This window comes from Temnothorax americanus, unplaced genomic scaffold, assembly GCF_048541705.1.
Source record: "Temnothorax americanus isolate GAGA-0224 unplaced genomic scaffold, ASM4854170v1 Scaffold16, whole genome shotgun sequence".
NCBI classification, from domain to species: domain Eukaryota; kingdom Metazoa; phylum Arthropoda; class Insecta; order Hymenoptera; family Formicidae; genus Temnothorax; species Temnothorax americanus.
The window spans coordinates 49,103-67,690 of NW_027509297.1; the positions used below are offsets into that span (position 1 = coordinate 49,103).

Here is an 18,588-nt window from a genome sequence, read left to right on the forward strand (position 1 = left end):
CTATGATAAATGTAATCAGAGATATTAATTTTTTAAGTTGACAACTTCATTTTTCGAAAATTGTATATTGCTTATAACTTCCGCAAAAAGAATTTTTTGAACGAATAAAAAAATACGTATCTCATTATTTTATGTACATTTCACGTGAAAAAAAGTTTTGATCGATTAAAAAAATTATTTCTCGTCTGATTTGACTGGAATTGCACATATGCTTCTTTGACGCTCCATACACGTCCGCGTGTGTTTCAGGTGTCTCGAGAGGAAATAAATTTACAGAAAAAGAGGACCATGCCGTGTGGACACCTGGGCAACAGGCGCGAACGTGCACGCGGCTTTACTGTTATCAGAGATATTTTTAATTATCACCAAACGTCACACACATTTTTTTCCGATAAACTTGATTTCTTTTTTTGAGATAGAAAGAACCCCTCTGCTCTCCGTGCGTTCTCTATGTCTCTCGCGAAACGTCTCGCCGCGGAGTTTCACGCGTGAAACGATTGGCTGAGGAGTTGAGGAGTTCTTCCGCGCTCCGCTCTCATTGCTTCCCTCTCTTTCCACCACGTGGAAATCATCGTCTCGAGGTGAGCCTGTCGGAGATCTGGCCGTGCAGTGATAGAGAGAGAGAGAGAGAGAGAGAGAGAGAGAGAGAGAGAGAGAGAGAGAGAGAGAGAGAGAGAGAGAGAGAGAGAGAGAGAGAGAGAGAGAGAGAGAGAGAGAGAAAGAAAGAAAGAAAGAAAGAGAGAGACTTGACACGCGCCACGCACACACACACACACACGCATTCATCTTCTATTGGTGAAGGTTAGCCATACATTCCAAGAGTATATAAGGGCATCTCTTCCGCACTGATCATGCATTATAACCGGAGGGTGTGACGCGACATTACAGCGCAAGCATCAGTCTCACGATTATACTGATCCGCTCCCGGTTCGCTCGCAGGGTTGAAAAATCGGTGCTTCAACCTTTCGCGGCCTCCGATTGACTTTGCGATCGCGCGACCGCACTTCGCTTCCCGAGGAGGGCTAATTCGTGTTTAAAAACGCATCCTTCGCGCAGAGTGTCGGAGAACACCTCCGCGATAGGATCAGACTCTCTCGACTAGTTCTACGACCGCCCGCGGTAAGAGACGTTGAGTCTTACGAAAGTAAGACGTAAGAGAACTCTGACTGAATCTTCCTTATATGATTTTTTCTAGATCTCGAAAAGAGTGCCCGATCTTTTCTAAAAATACAAGAAGTCCATAGTCGAAGTCGGGTGAAAAATATCACTCCGCGAACATCCTGCTGAGAGAGGAAATCGACAAGAGAGCATTGAGAAGACGGATCGAGCGCGTACGGGTCGCGCAGCACCCAACATGAGTATTGTGGCGACCTTTGTGACAGGAAGGTCTTGGATGACCGTTTTTCTATTCTTCTGCCTCCTGAGTCTTATCGGAGTCCTGCTAGTGCAACGCGTAAAATTCCTATACGCCTTGAGGAAGGTGCTCTATCCCACCGCGTTGCCTCTCATCGGCAACGCTTATCAGCTCAACTGCTCGCAAGAAGGTAAGCCCTTTCGCGATCGCGACGCGTGATTGACTCCGTCGACACGTCAAAGTATCGCGATAGCCACCGATAATGAGCCGGTATTTGTATAACATAACGACTCGCTGATGTATGCATTATCACCGTCGAAGTATCACCTGGGCTGATTATTTCTGAAAATAGATGTAAACGATATTCGTCGATACCGCCGTTATCTACCGGATATATTAAAGAGATATTGCTACGGAAGGAAATTGCGTGTAACCAGCGTATGTAACAATCGAAACGACGTTATTCTCTAAAGATGAGTGAGAAGAATAAAACGTCATAAAAATATCACGGAGGAAATAAGAAAAAATACTGTATTTCGTAACTTCATTCGTATACATAGGATGAGTCGGAAAGGAAATTATTATTTAATAAAAGTAAATCGAAAAGTGCTTCGTTCGCACAAAGCGAGAAGATTGAATCTAAAAATTCGTCTGATAAAGTCACGTACGATTTGTTTAATGTACAATATTTTGTCTAGATTGCCTAATTTACAATAACTGTTAATATACGTGTATAAGATGTTTCTTATATAATATATATAACTAACAAATAGTATTAAATGAAACAGCTGACAAATTCTGCCTTGTAACAAATTAAATTTTTATTCTTCATACGTTTCATAGAGTGGTGATTTTTAACAAGCATAAATAGCTCTTTTTTTTAAATAAGATTAAACTAAAATAACTCTCTTGCTTAATTATTTCATCTTACAAGTCTCACATTGAAGTATTTTGACACCTAAGTATAATAGATTAAATCAATCTTTTGACCTATATGTAACGCTTTTGAAAAGCAATGAATCTTTATCGAGGTGAGACATTTGCACTTTTTTAAATGTAAAGGATTTTTTTATCACATAAATCAGTGTAGAAATATCTTGGAAAACGTTAAAGTAAAAAAAAAACAAGCAGGATTTATTAGCTTCAAAAAGTAGCATCAATATTCTATTGTTAAGGAACAAATATTTCAAAAGAGAAAGACAGTTGGTGCGACTTTGTATCTGCTTTGACGATATCTTTGAGAGAATTTGCTTCTCACAGCATAAATTTCCAGTTGAAATTAATAGACTAAGCAAATATTATGTAATGAGCTGTAACATTCGCTTTTCTTTTCTGGGATGGAAAATGCTACGTCAACATTATATCGAGAATGTACTGGCATATAGTTCATGGCTATACGATATCTATCTATCTCTATCTACTTAAATAATTAATATATAAATCACTACGTGTTATCTCTCGGGTGTTAAAAATGAAGTCATCTTACGCCTTCGAATATTAAAAAAATAATCATTGCGAATTGTGATTAGCAGTCGAGCGGAATTCTTCCTCAATTAATCACTACACTCCATTCGTACGTTGTGATGTAATATAATCACCGATTTATTGCATTGCGAATTCTCGGACATTCTAAATTCTAAATGATATAGTTTTATGCTTTAGTAAGTTTAACTCTTGGACCGATCAATGGATCGACAAAGTGACGCAAGTTTTGGAAAATTCACGACGAGTCTTATATCTACATTGCTCAATCCATAAACCCGTTCGAGAGTTTAACTCGGCGACTTTTGGCGTTTACAAAATTCACGCCGGTAATTCTGAAGCAACGAGAGTGCAATGCAACGAGAGTGCAATGCAACGAGAGACATTGAGGGCAAACACGTGCCGGCCACTGCACGACCGGCGCCGTAGTCGGATAAGACATCTGCGCGACCTGATTGAGATAATCTGGACGACCAGTTTTGTCCGTTCGTGAGTACTTACAAATTTTGCCAGAGTCATTGCGTCATTGCAGAACTTTTTATTATGCGGAATTATTCAATAGGAAAAAATTTTCGTTGTTTTTATATGATCACTAACAAAGAAGGGATACGTTTGACTAATCACCGATTTTTATTCCCTTGCACGTGGTGAATCTACGTCAAAAATAAGTTGATCCGTATATTTGAACGAACGACCGTTCCAACGCAGGTAGAAAATTCCAAGATTAAAGGAAGAAACAAAGATTTTTGACTGCGATGGAAGGACGAGAGTGGGGTGAAGAAAGAAATGAGGGAAACACAAGGAAAATCAGTGATCCTCTCCTTATAAATTACTTTACACTTATTTAATATTTAGTAATTTAATATGTAAAAATTGTAAATAAAATGTGAGTGGAGTGGAGGAGCTATAGGCAGTATAGGCGTGAAAAGCACATGATAGATGGAGCAGGGTTTGACAGTGAAGTTGGAAGGAAATTATTAAATTGTATCAGAGAATAGAATAAAAGTTAAATTTTAAAAACTAATTCATAATTTTTGTAGTATATTAACTATATACATTAATGTTTATATAACAATAATTTGACAGTCTTAAATATAACGGTATTCAGTCGAAGATGTAGAAACCGACGAAAACATTTGGATTTAACTTCAAATCGCATTTCTCTGATATACATCCTTGGTAACAAGTTAATTTTGTTCACCGTTAGTAACACAAATGGCTAATCTGTAATAGCTTGCAAAAAACTGTTTACTAAGAAAAAATGCGATGTATCTAGGAAACCTTATACATGGAGTAAATCAGCTCTTCGACGTAAAAATAAATTTGTATGATAAACGATATCAATTCAATGACAGTTATTTCAATGATAGTAGTTCGGATTGCACACCTATATCTATATTACTTGTGATCCATCATTTCGTGCTATACGAAAAAGATGTAACAGATTTTCGCATACACAGGAAAGATATTTCGTATAAAAGACATATATTTCACGTTGCACACTGAGAAAAATGTTTTGTTGAAACAACCAATATGTTGTTACTGTAACAAAATTTTAGTTGGTTCAACAAAACTTTCTTCAGCATTTCTCTCACACAATCAGTCCAAGAAGTTAAATAATTCACCCTGTATACGCGCATATATATATTTTTTTTAGTTTCTTCCTTCCAGATAATTTACGAGAGCATGCAAAAATAAAGAAACTCAACACGAATTGTACTCTCGATAACGTAACTATAATGTACTTGACGCAAAAAAAAAGTTCAAGTCTGTTTTTGAACCGTTATGTAACGTATTAATTGAATGCAAAGTGGCAATATATAGTTTTTCTTCACAATCAGATATATGCTTTTCAGACGTTCAAAGATTAAAAATAACAATTTTATTATATACATTTGTTCCCTTGATGTCCGAAAGAATTAGAAAGAGATATAATTCTTAAAACTAGAAAAAGATAAAGAGTTAAACTGAGATTAAAGTTAATCGACATTGGTAGAAATGGACATAAGACAATCAAATTGATATAGATTGCGATATAAGACGAACAATTATACGTGACTTTCGCGTAGAGATACGCGCGCGATAAAAGATGAGGAAAGGAAAGAAGTGTGATTCGCGAACTAAGTATCTCAGTTCACCAATGATAATTGCCTGCTCGTCGCGCGCATAAAGAAACGAAGACGAAAAAGAAAAAGAAGAAGAAAAAGAAGAAGAAAAAGAGAAGAAGAAGAAGAGGAAGAATCGGGGTCGAGGTCGCTCGGGCGGACGGCCCGAATAGTGGCGCGTAATTGCATATGCGATTTTGTGTGGGCGACGTTACGTATACTCTTCTCGTTTTAAGTGGAAGGTAGAGGGGATAAAAAAAGAGAAAGCAGACAGCAGGGGTTCGAGTAAAGAAAAGAAACGAAAAAAGAAAAAAGGCCCAAGCCTCTGCGCGAGAATCCACGTGGCAGACTGGCCTGTCGGTTGATAATTCCGGGCCAGACTCCGGCCAGACGTCGACGACGTCGTCCTCGTTCGCGAGAAGGGAGTAGAATCTAGACGCTTGATGGAGGCTTTCGCTCGGGCATCTACTATGATAGATAAATAGCGCTCATAACGATCAAGGGAACGTTACGGAACGATTGGCAACGCAGACGCGATTCGCGCGGATGTACCCATGCTAAAAGTTGTCGTCGGCCAATCGTTATTGACATCGTGCAAGGCGGAATTAGCGTAATACATGTTGATTAACCTTTAGCCTCTGAAGTGTCTATAGAGATCGAAAGTTCTTTTCCTTTGATTGAAAGTTCTTTTTCTTTCCGATTTTATTTTCGCTCATTGCGCGCTTCCAGAGATCAACGAATTAAAATGGAAATTTTTGAGCAATAACCTGGTAAAAATTAATCAAGCATTTTCGTCAGACGATAAAAGGAATGTATATATATATATATATATATATATATATATATATATATATATTACTACCGGCAGTTAAAACTCGTTAGCATTAATCTCAAAACATGTGTGCAGTTCTTGTGTAAAATGCGGAATAAAATTACATAATGATCATGATGGAGTTTTTTTTTTTCAGGAAAAAAAACAAAAACTTGAACGAATAAAAAAATTGTTTGAAGACTAAATAAAACTTTTATATTCACTTTTTGCTAAAATCCTACGTGCAATCTATTTCTCTTCTATTTATATAACACACGTGGAATGTACTTCGTGCGTTATGTCATACTTATTCTTCATTCAATTTCGCGATATATCCCTACGGCGGCTCCGGGGGGAATGAGGGGGATGAATATCCGGCCCTGAAATAGGCCGTCAAGGAGTCCTCCACCGTCGCGTCCGAAGGACGCCTGGCGTCTCATATGCCAAGGTCTTCGACAACACCTTCCGCTCTTTCCAGATCGACGCCTTTCCCTCTTTGTCTGCCTTTTTTTTCTCTCTCTCTCTCTCCCTTTCTCTCTCTCTCTTCCTCCCTCTCCCCTTTTGTCTCTCTCGCTTTTTGCATTCATCCTCCACGTGCGGTATACGCTGTCCATTTTCAACCGGTCAACGTCCGGTCAGCCTCTCGGCCGTCAACTCGCTGCACGTGCAGCGCGATTTCTCTCTTCCTCCATTCTTAATTCTCTATCTGTCTTTCTTTTTCTCTTTCTCTCTTTCTCTTTCTCTATCTCCCTCTTTGCTTCTTTAACTGTTTGTCTCTTATCAGCGTCTTATAAAAAAAGTTGTTATCTCGTTAAAATCTATTTCTACTAGACTAGGTGATTCACTATTTACATTCATCTTTGATAAATAAACTATATTTAACTTTTCTTAAGTACTTAACTATGATTTTTTATCACCATGCTGTATTTTTCTATCTTTACTTTTTCTTTCTATTATTATTTCTTCCATTATTTAGCGTTCCTTTGATATTTTTTCTGCGATTTCTTTGAATATTAAGAACTGAATATCAAGTTTTTTTAATGCAGTGACTGTGATGTAGACTTGTGCACTGATGAGTATTTTAAAATATATTATGTAAGAACAGCTTTATATAAAATTCATAAAACATAATTTTGTATTAAAATAAAGTAAATTGATAAGATTCCGTTATATAATAAACTGACTCCTCAAAATGGATTAATATTCTTATTGTACTTTTATTTATATTATTTCGTATTGATCGCGTTGCTGTTTTATTGTATTATTTCTTTTGTGCAACTATATATCAGGTTTTTTTATCACGTTCTGGTTTCATTTCTCGTTCTGAATTGATTGCTTGTTCTAAATTGATATTTCTTCCCCTCTTTATTTTTCTCTCTATCTATCTTCCTTTTTGTTTCTTTTCCATCCCGTATCGGATTATACGTACATATATTTACATTACTTCTCTGTTTTCTTTTATTGCCATTCTTTTTCTTGTTCTCGCGAAGGTCGCATCAGTAAGAGCGGATCTAGAGCTGCGATAATAACACGATGATTGGTCAGACACGAAGCTGTAGAAGGTCTATTTCTGCACGACGTCGCGGGTCGGTGACCGCGAGAATGGTTGAAGATGATCCTCGTGGAAAATGTCATCAATGTAATAATACGCGACACGCGCATATTTGATAGGTATTAAATGCCTCGTCAAGAAGAAATATCGAATATTTTCCAAGATAAATAAAGGCTATCAAATATGCACGTGTCACGTATTATTGCAATTATGACAAAAATTCAGCGAGTGTATCCTGTCGAATATATATGCATTAATATACCTATTGCCTATTATAAAAGATTATTTTTCAATACAAGAAGAGAACGCGAAGGTTTCTTAATCACTTAAAATTTTTTCTATTTTGACATTTGATTTTTCCATTTATATTTTACACAAGATGGTTTATATGTATATGTACTATAAAACATTAATTTAGATATTTAGAATAATAATAATTATTAATTAATTTTGTAATATTTATGGAACATAATTTAATTAACGTAGAGAAAATCTCGATATTACAAAGCATGAGGAATCATCTTCATGATCTTTAAAGTGCATTGGCGAATTGATCATACCTAAAGACTTCGTTGTGCGATATTAATACGAAATTGACCGAACATCGCAAGCGAAATTTCGAGGACAGTTAACAAATTAATCTCATCAGTTTGATATGATTCCTTGAAGAATTGGATCGCACGTGGGTCGATGAACTCGCAGGGAACAATATAGACAGAAGTAACGAGCGAAAAAATCGTAACAGTTATAAATGGAAATAATTGGTAGATTTCTATCCGCGGTTTTTGCTTTTGGGCTTCCAGATCATTAATGCGGATTGATGGGAAACGGAGAAGGCCGGAGAGGCAAGGAAAGGGCGATAATTGTCGAAACTATATATAATTACGAAATACTTCTATTTCCGAATTCAACTGTAGCGATATCGCGTACAGTTGAAAAAGGAATAATGTTTATTCGTAGCTTCATAAATACAATACACATATTTTGATGGGTTACGTTATTAAATAAAATTCCTATCGTAAACGGTGGCTATACGCGTATGTCGGGCGAAGCGCCGAAAGCACCGTGTACCTAATTGTCAATTATGCGACAGCACAGTTTATCAAATAAACGGAAAATCTAGTAAAAAATTTTACTGAGATTGAACTTTTTGGACTTTCACTTTCAGTGATAGTTAAAACGGCTTGAGGCGCGATTACATATACGGATTCGTCTAAAATGTGCTGGGTGATTTATCTGTTTCAGAGTTCTTCCAGAAACTGGTGAAATGGGCGGACAAATTTGGCGACATTTTTCTGGTCTGGGTCGGTATGCGACCTTTCATCTTTCTCTACAAAGCGGAGGCTGTGCAACCTCTGCTCCATAGCAGCGTGCACATCGACAAGAGTCTCGAATATCAATACTTAAAGCCTTGGTTAAATACCGGTCTGGTAACCAGCTCCGGTAAGTGACTCACGTTTCGCAAAATCGCGGCCGCATTGCAACGGCAATAATAAAGATTACACGTTGACTGGCACCTGTCTTCCTAAGTGAAGCCATGGTGGTCACTGATGACCGACGCTACTAAATTTTTTAAAATGCTTGTAAAAAATAAATATCATCTAATACAAAATTTTAGATGACACTGAGATAGCTAAATTACGATAAGATAAAAAATGTGCTATTTAACTTAATATTCATGAGAATACAGTCTTATTTGATCAATATTTTATTATTATATGATCATAAAAATGAAAATTCTACCGTGGTCCCCAGAATAATAAAACATATAAAATTCACGTGGCAGTCAACGTGTGTTAATAATTATGAAATTATCATGTATGTCGAAGCTTCGAATCACGTTGCAGCACTTTTGCGATTTGCATGGGATAAATAACGCTAGTGTATATACAATGAATACTGCGTCGTGAATGAATGGATTCATAGATCGTGATTCTCTATTCGTCTTCATTCCGTGCATAAAGCATCGAATGAAATAGTAGATCGCAAGAATCGATATAAATATTGAATCGCAAAAAAACAGTTATGCAATCTAAAGAAGGATTGTCTCTATATATGTATTCATGTTATTAGATACAAAATTGTTATTATAATAGATAGATTGTTAAACCCATCAAAGGAGAAAATCTTTAAATACGCAAAATCGGAGAAATGTATGTGTTTTATTTGTCTAATAATTGTGATTATTTAGATATTAAAATTTTATGCACGAGTATGAGGTGGGCAGGACCTTGTCCGATTCATCGATATCAAAACCTAAATTAATTCCTTAACATTACTTTTAACTGTTAATCGTATTGAAATTTTTTTCTACACTCGATAATGATTGGCGCTTAAGTGTCTTAGATTAATCAAGCGGAAAAATACTTGATATAAAAACCTGTTGCTTCTCTTATTTTGAAAGTACATTTTTAATTTAGAATTTAATTATGGAATTTAGGTTTAACTTTAAAATTTAAATTGAAGTTTGATCAGAATCTAAATTAATACGCGAGATTTGTAATTTTTGTAAGATCGAAAGAATATCATACCCGGATGTTTACCTTATCTTTAGATCCGAAACTGCCGGCACGCGCTCAAAAAGTGTACGGCACGCGAGAGATGTGTGCCACTGGGGCCATTCGTAACGATGTTATTCAACTTTGTAGCATCGCGAGTTAAGCAATATCGCGAGATTCCGATGTTGCAATGTTGAGTCGAATTTCCGAATCGAGCTTAGGTCTCCTCGTAAAAGAGATAAGTGCGTATGGGTTTATAGTTCAGAACTTATTTTAAATTCAGACTTTTCGATTAGGATCGAAGCTCTTTCAGCGTCACTACCTAGTGTGCTCTTTGAAAGTATTTGAATATCTAAAAGTCTTGTATGCGGATTGTAATGTGTTCGACTTTCTTAACTCGTGGCTACAATGCACGTTCTTAGGATACCCTTTCTCATTTAAATTTCAGTGAACCTTCGTGTTCCGTTGGTATATATTTGCCGAAGAATATACGACCGTTTCGCTGTATACTGATAACGTATATATAGATGTTATCGATTTTGCAGAAGAAAAACGTATTAGCGACTAAAAAGATAATGCTAAAAATATTCATCACTTTTATCGCTTAAATAAATAATCGGCTCTGTTACGTGTTAGATGCAAATTTTGCTCTGCAAGTGAAACCGATGAATTATTTATAGCTATGGCTCAATAAAAATAACGGGCACATCTGTCGATGTGTTTTTCTCAATTATGAATCATAAATTAATGCCAAGTTATTTTAGACATTGCGTTTACTCGTCATAACTGAAGTCACAAGTGTTTTTCCCGTTTTTATGATTATTCGTGAATCATAAATTAATGCTAAGATATTTTAGACATTATATTTAGTGTGATCATGATTTAAATCACTTTAAAATAAACAATTTTTTGTTTTATTAAAAAAAGATAACTCAAATTGATGAAAAGATTATATACGTTTACAAGATATTCATAATATAATCTTTTTCTTCAATAATAATGACATTAAAAGTAGCTATAGTACAATGAGCAGCAGTATGTTAACAAGCAGAAAGTGGACATTTTGAACAAATCTCATTACTTGTGAATAAATATTATAATTAGAAAAATAATATTTACCTAACAAAATTTATTGAGAGAAGTAATAAAATTTATTTAATAAAAGTTATAAATGTCTGATATTTCTTGCCTGTTACAATATTTAAAAAAACTTGTCTATATAATGAGTTGAATTTATTTATAGCGTTTATCTGAACTGTTTTGCTTAAAATGAGCCCTAGAACACTTTATCGTTTTTCTTGCGGAATACTGTCTGCATGTTACTGATGCCTTAATTATTACACGTCGCACGAAATTGCATTGTTTAATTCGCTAAATGTAGCATTAACATTAATAACAATAATGAACAATATAAAGTGCGAGGATCAGGCAACTGCTTAAAATTGCAAATATCGGTTAAATTTAATTAATCGATATTACATTGCTTCGAGAATAAAGTAATTATGAAAAAGATGATTCGCAAATCAATCCAGCATTCAGATTAACTCTTGCCACTAAAACTAGCAAAAAAATAAAAATAAGGATATTACCGTTCGCAATCGATCTTACCTTGAGTTTACACGCAAAAAAACTGTCGAGTACACGAATGCAATGAAAAAATTATACGAAGAGAACTTTAAACTTTGTGGCGAATCCAAAGTACAGTATTTCGAAAATCCGTGCGCACACACACAGATGCAGATGTATTATTTAATTAATTTGTTGTATATTTTATAAAGTTGTTGACGTTACTCTTACAATCAGTATTGATGAAACGTTTATCCTCGTAAAATTTCCGCGCAAATTTTGTTTATATTTTTATTCCGTAAACACGAGAATGCTATCATATATATATAAAAAAAAAATATCGCGAATGCGATAAATAAAGTAAAATTCCAAGAATTATATATAATCTAAAAAAAAATTCATCTCGGACCCGTTCCGTTTATCGTATCCACGCTCATGACTCTTGACTCGTTGACCCACATAGAAAAAAAGAAGTGTCAAATAAAACTTATATAACGTACGTCGTATATATATACGCAACATTCTATAATCTTCTGATAAGAATTTCTGATAAGAACTATATAAAACGGCTGTATTCCAAAATTTAATGCCAGTGCTGGAAATCTATAGTACAGGTAAACGTATACCATAAATTTCCAGCGCTGGCCATGAATTTTGGAACATAGCCTTCGTTTAACTATATAAATGACGTCATTCAAGTAAGTTTTCTTCGTTTAACGCAATATAATTTCATTTCAAGATTATAAATTGTTACGTATATAAGTGTTGATTTAACATTTCTTTTTTTTTTGTACGAGAATAATACTTTTGTCTTATCTTTTGCGCATTATAATGAAACTGCCAATTCTTATTCTTAATTTTGAATACCAGTGCAAAATATCGTTTGAAATACATGTCAACGCGTACGTTCCTTGAATTTTTACGAGTTTTCTAATATAATGGTGAGTCCAATTTTCGGACCATTTAAAGAAAAGAGCCCCAATTTGAACGCGAAATTCTTATTATAATATATAAACTATTAATTCTTCGGTCTCGTTGACACGGACACAGCAATACACTTATAACTGTCGCAATAAAAATTATGTATGGTATATTTTTCAGGTGAGAAATGGCATTTCCGCAGAAAGTTGCTGACGCCGTGCTTCCACAGTGGCCTCCTTGAAGTTTACTTGAAAACCGTGAAGGAAGAGACGAGCATTTTAATTTCCTGCCTCGAGAAGGAAGTGGGCAAGTGGTTCGATGTTGTTCCTTACGCGAAACGCATCGCTCTCGACATTATATGCGGTGAGTTCAAGAAATGCAATAGTATATTCAACGTAAACAATCCCACGGAAGAAACACCACAGTATATACCGAGAAACGAGCTTTGTCAAGTATAGTTTAGGAATGATTCTAATAATAATTTATCACTCCTAGTTCAGTGATTTTATTAAAATAATTTTAGAACTGTCCCCCAATTAACACGAACACATCAATCGACTCATTGCAAATGAGCGATTTTTAATAAATCTCATTGCTTTCGGAATCAGTAGAACTTTATTAAAATGTTCCGTTAAGTTATAGATACATATGTTAAAAGAAACTGTATGTCCGTGTATTGACTTTACTTTGACACGTTAGAGCATTAATTTGCCTTGAAATTTCGATCATTCGATCATTCGATCATTGATTAATGAACGCCTTTCGTTGTTCTTGACGACTTACAACGTCGCGATCCGCGTGATTCGTAAGCAACATTAAATCGGGGTCTCTTTTCCCAGTCCAGTCCGACAATAACGACGCTTCTGTCCGAGTTCGTATCGCTAAGACGAAGTGGCGACGACTGTCGTTTTCTCATTTCTATCGGCAATCTCAATTTATCTTTCCGTTTGAATCTTCTTCGTGTACGTGTCAAGTCACGGCCGACGTCCGAAGTCAAGCTGAAGCGAGTTGCGTCATTAACAATTATTAATCCGCAATTTTTCGAAGGTCGAAAGGGGATCTATGCGAGATTCCAAAGGGACATATTGATCCTCCTTCAAACGGTCGATAGGAATGGGGATTTTTCTTATTCGGCACGAATTCATATCGCGTGATTGATGCTTGAAAAACAGTGATACATCCGAGAAAAAAATACGCGAGATAAATAGTAACGCGAATAAAGGGGATTGACACAAAGATGCCCTAAATGATTGCCGCAGAGCGGCCTCTTTGACTGCTTTGCATGATTAAAATACTGAAATACTTCCGTGCATCAAGAAATATCTGTACGCTTCTTCTTGCTATCAATAGCAATGATATAATATAAAGAAAAAAATGTTGTTATCAACATCAGAAACTTGATTACCGTAAAGATCCTTGAAATAACTTTTTGGTGTTTAATTTATCTTCCCCCGGCGAATAAAGTATTTTCGCCTTGACCCGAGAATGATCTATTTGCTTCGATTCCATTTGCTTGGACAAACCACGAATTCTCAGATTGCACGATCGATGTATCTGCGTCTTACGTCTCGGTAACGTGTAACGCCGATTCTTCCGCGGCTGCGATAACTCAATTATCCGCTGCGTAGCTGCGGCATTTGCAACGAGTACCACACGATAAATGCACGATTGACATTTTGTTATTCAGATTTATATATTGGTGGATTATATACTTCAATTAGCAATCGCTTGTATTCCGCGCGAAATTCTTACAAAGATTTGATTTATTTTCAATTTCATTATTTTTTCTACGAAAATTTATAGAGTAGAGATTGCGATGCTGATAGTTTAAGTTTAAAAGATCGCTAAACACGTTTCAGACAAATAAATTACTAACCGATCGCTTTAAGCGCGCTTGGTGAGACGAAACTAATGGGTTTCGGTGCTGAATCGTGAATCACTTTTGGACACGCAAGATCGATTATGCGAGACGTCGATTTTGGGACTTTACTTTTCAGAACCTTTTGAGAAACTCGAGCCTCTATTACGCGAGATCGAGGTTGAGCCAGTTGAGTTGTCCGCTCTGTTATCTCGTAAAGCAACGCGGATATCTTTACCTATATGTGTGAATTTAACGATTTTATAATATATATTATTGTATATTTAGCGATTAATCAATCAATTAAACTTTGCGATATGTGGATAATTAAAATGAAAATTGCTTCCTATGCCTTACATTTCATGCTCAAACAGTTATCTTCGATATTAATTATAAAATAAATGTATAAAAAATTAGATATAGAAAATGAGTATATTTAATATATAAAGAGAATATGAATACTTTTTTGTATCTTAAGATAAAGAGATTTAAGAATTTTTTAAACGTTTGTCCATAGTCTAAAAATACGCGCCGGGAATGAAAATAACTACTCTCAAAAATGTATGAATTAAAATATTATGAAACTGCAAAATAACTATGCTAGCGCGTTTCTTTAGGGCAAGATTCAATTGAGAAGAGTCCCGTGGTTTAATACGAGAATTATACGACCGTTATGATATCAAATAGATTTTAAACTAAATCGTCATTTATATACGGTCCGCGCTGGTTCTTGGTAGCATAATTATTATATATATCTTTTTGTGTCCCATACTTTAGTTAAATCTGGCGGATCGTTAGATTTGTAACTTCTTCGCGGAGTAGATAGTCGTAAGATCGACGACAAAGAAATAACCTTCTTCTGCTTGGACTTTGAGATAGAAGTTTTGAAAATTGGAGAATTTTCGCCATCACCCGCACCGTCAACGCGCGACCTCGAATCCTCGTTAAAAGCATTCTCACAATCGGTACTTTTCTCGCTGGTTTGCCCTGTCTTGATCAGCAAATCCTTATCGAGCAGATCAAGCCTAGGTTTTGCGAGATCATCCAAGCCCCGATTAAACGTAATTAAATCTGCCATTTATTTACCGTTATAAGACGATACTCGCGAAAATAAACATTTGTAATGTGTACACTTTTACGCGTTGACAATTTTTCTTTAATTCTGTTAAGCTTTTGGTTGATCTGACTTATTTAATACACAGAATTTTGAATTAGTTGAAGGAAAAGGGACGCACGATCGATTATCGCTCGCCGATCGTCTACTGCAATGGTCACAAATGAGCGTTGTTAAAATAAATGGATTGCGAAATAAACGCACGTTTTATATACACACGTGTTATCTACATTACACCAGCCATTATGTAGATAACAACAATTATCCCATAATGACATACAGTTATAACCGTCGTTAATTTTTAGCGCAATATAGTGCACATTATTGTTTTAATTTAGTATTATTAAATGTTATCATACGCTTATGTATAATTATTTATCCATACTTTCTTTGTCTAAACTTAATTTCAATAATTTAATTAATAATGATTTAATTAATTAATTTAATTTGGCTGATTTTTTATTGTAGATACTGCAATGGGCTATAAACTTAACGCACAAAAGAACTACAATGATGAATACGTCAAAGCTGTGGACAGGTAAATTCGCGATTCTTCTGAAATTGCTTTTATTTTTGACGTTTTTGACATTTTTATACAATATATAATACCATTGTACAATACATAATATACGTCGAACTTTATTTTAAAAAAATATTTGTTTCCACTTTCCAGAGTCGCATCCATTGTGCAGATGCGATTCACAAACGTGTGGATCTCGTCGGATTCCATTTTTAAACTGACCACAGTAGGCAAGGAGCACGACCACCTGATTCGTGTAATCCAGAAATTAGTCGACAAGGTAATTCTTTCTGGAGCGTGTCGTGATCGAGCGTGGCAAGATACTCTCGGTGGGTTGCCATTAAGTACCGCCGAGAGGTGACGATCGTATAAAAACCGACCGGTCTTCGGTCGGATTTGAACTCGGGTCTCAGGCTCGCTAGACCAGCGCACTTGTCTCTGCGCCACGATCGCCACGAGGCGAAATAATAATTATCCCAAGTTTTAAATGAGTCCGGACAGATAAAGCCTTCTGTTTATCTTCAATAGTTACTCCCAGTCTCGTCAGAGATCATTGCTTATCGCAGAGTGATGTCCTTGCCAAAATAATAACGGAGATTAACGCAATCGGAGTCGTTTGCAATCTCATTGCTATTTCGTGTATGAATCAAAATCATGCAGTCACTGATTCTAAATTTCGATTTGAATCAATTTATTTCAATTTCAAATTTAGACAGCACATTCGTGTATGAAAAAAAAGAGAAATATTTTTTTTTTCTTTAGCGCGATTGCTCTACGCGGCGTCTTATCATGTGTTATATAAAGAAAATGTCACTTTATATCTCTGACTTTCTTCTACAGTAAATCCAGTCTTGGACTTTTTCGAGCATACGTTCTAAATCGGAAAATTGTATAAGAGTACGGAAAGATAAGAAAGAGCTGACTCACAATACTTGCCCGCTCTCGACATCTCACTTGCGAATCTGTAAAGTACGAAGATTATCTAGAAAACATGTATAATCTGCAGGTAATCGTCGAAAGAAAGGCTCAATGGAAATTCAAATGTGATAATAACTACAACGATGCGACGAAGAAGAGACGAGCTCTCCTGGATTTGCTGTTGGAGATATCGGATAGCGGCACCGTTCTTTCGGACGAGGATATTCGCGAAGAAGTGAATACTTTTATGTACGCTGGACACGACACGATGGCCACCAGCATATCCTGGACACTTTACGTGCTGGGACGGCATCCCGAATATCAAGTACGTTCTTTCATATCGCACCGTTTTCGCTACATCTTTCGATATATTTTTGACACACTTGAAAAAGATTTTTGTATCTCATGCGCATTAGATGTATTTCCTAAATTGTAAAATCAATGTCAAGTGTTGAAAAGCTAATTGAACGTTATTTCTTCTTTTTATACTTTTAATATTAATTTAACATCAACATCTCCTTGTTTTTTCTTCAGGAAAAAATTGTGGACGAATACAACGACGTGCTGGGCAATGACGAGATTACCTTGGAAAATATACACAAATTAACGTGGTTGGATGCCTGTATCAAGGAACAGTGGAGATTGTATCCGGTGGTTCCGCTTATAGCGAGGCAAATTTATAAACCGATTGAAATAAGTAAATATCTCTCATTATCTTCAATTTCTGAAATGTTATATCAGTGCGTTACACTATTACATGGTATAATCGATATAATATATTTAAATATATCATATAGATCACAATCAATATTAGTAGAGCGCTGTTTTAATATAACTGTCGGATGACAGACATTAAAATCCAATAAATAACTATTGCTATCGTACAGTCAGCAATCGCATAACGCACGAAAAATTTCAATTTATATGAGGTTTCTTCATTTTTAGTTGGCAATCAAATCCCATCAGGCTCAACAGTTCTTATCAACTCCTATTTGCTGCATCGCGACGCCCGTCACTTCCCGGAGCCAGAGATTTATCGTCCGGAACGATTCTTATCCGACGGCCTCAAGTTACCCCCTTACGCCTTCATCCCATTCAGCGCCGGCTCGCGCAATTGCATTGGCTGGAAGTTCGCCACGCTAGTTATTAAAGTAGCCGTCTTGAACGTGCTGAAAGCCTACCGCGTGGAGGCTTTCGATAGGGAGGACCAGTTGCGCCTTATATCCGAATTGGTGTTGGTCAACGCAAACGGACTTCGTCTCAAAATCACCCCGCGCGAATGATAGAGCGCTATCTTTTCCCACACCACTGATTATACTTCTAATTATTTTCTTTCGAAGGGTACAGATCGGCATCAAGATGAATTCAGAAATTATTTTTTACAACCCTCGAAACTGAGCATCTGAAATATAATAGAGAAGAATTTGAAGATATATATAATTAAGCTTTAATATATAATAAGTTATTTAATTTAATATATAATAAGTAGAAGTATATAATCAGTGGAATGGGAAAAGTGAGTTAACTCTTCATTCAGTCATTTGTTATCCTCTATACAACACGATCAAGATTACGAAAATGCACACTTGGTGCATGACAGTGTAAGATATTGTTCTTTTGCTATGATGGCAATTGTAATAACCGTTATTTTTAATAAAATTATTAATATATTTATCAATAAAATTATTTCTTATATATATTGCAAATGAAATATGAGTTTATTCGTGGTGTCTGTGAAGTTGGCACATCATTTTCCAGCAGATCAAAAATAAAAGGCAGTTCTTGTCGCATGCAGTCGAGTTCTATAGTTCCTGATACTTTTTAGTAATAGTTTTGGTGATTTTATCTAAAAAACAGTCGATCGAAAAAATGATCTGCTAACTTCCCGT

The 18,588-nt window shown here is 35.8% G+C and overlaps 1 protein-coding gene across 1 annotated transcript; it reads left to right on the plus strand.

Annotated features, from left to right (window-relative positions):
* The first annotated feature begins 819 nt into the window (after positions 1–819).
* On the plus strand, positions 820–18,382 carry LOC143895505 (cytochrome P450 4c3). Its single transcript, XM_077402675.1, has 9 exons — positions 820–1,119; positions 1,196–1,544; positions 8,550–8,747; positions 12,470–12,652; positions 15,730–15,799; positions 15,935–16,061; positions 16,788–17,024; positions 17,234–17,396; positions 17,645–18,382. Exons 2-9 carry the CDS (start codon positions 1,355–1,357, stop codon positions 17,980–17,982), a joined length of 1,506 nt encoding a protein of 501 aa, XP_077258801.1. The 5' UTR covers positions 820–1,119; positions 1,196–1,354; the 3' UTR covers positions 17,983–18,382.
* The last annotated feature ends 206 nt before the right edge of the window (positions 18,383–18,588 follow it).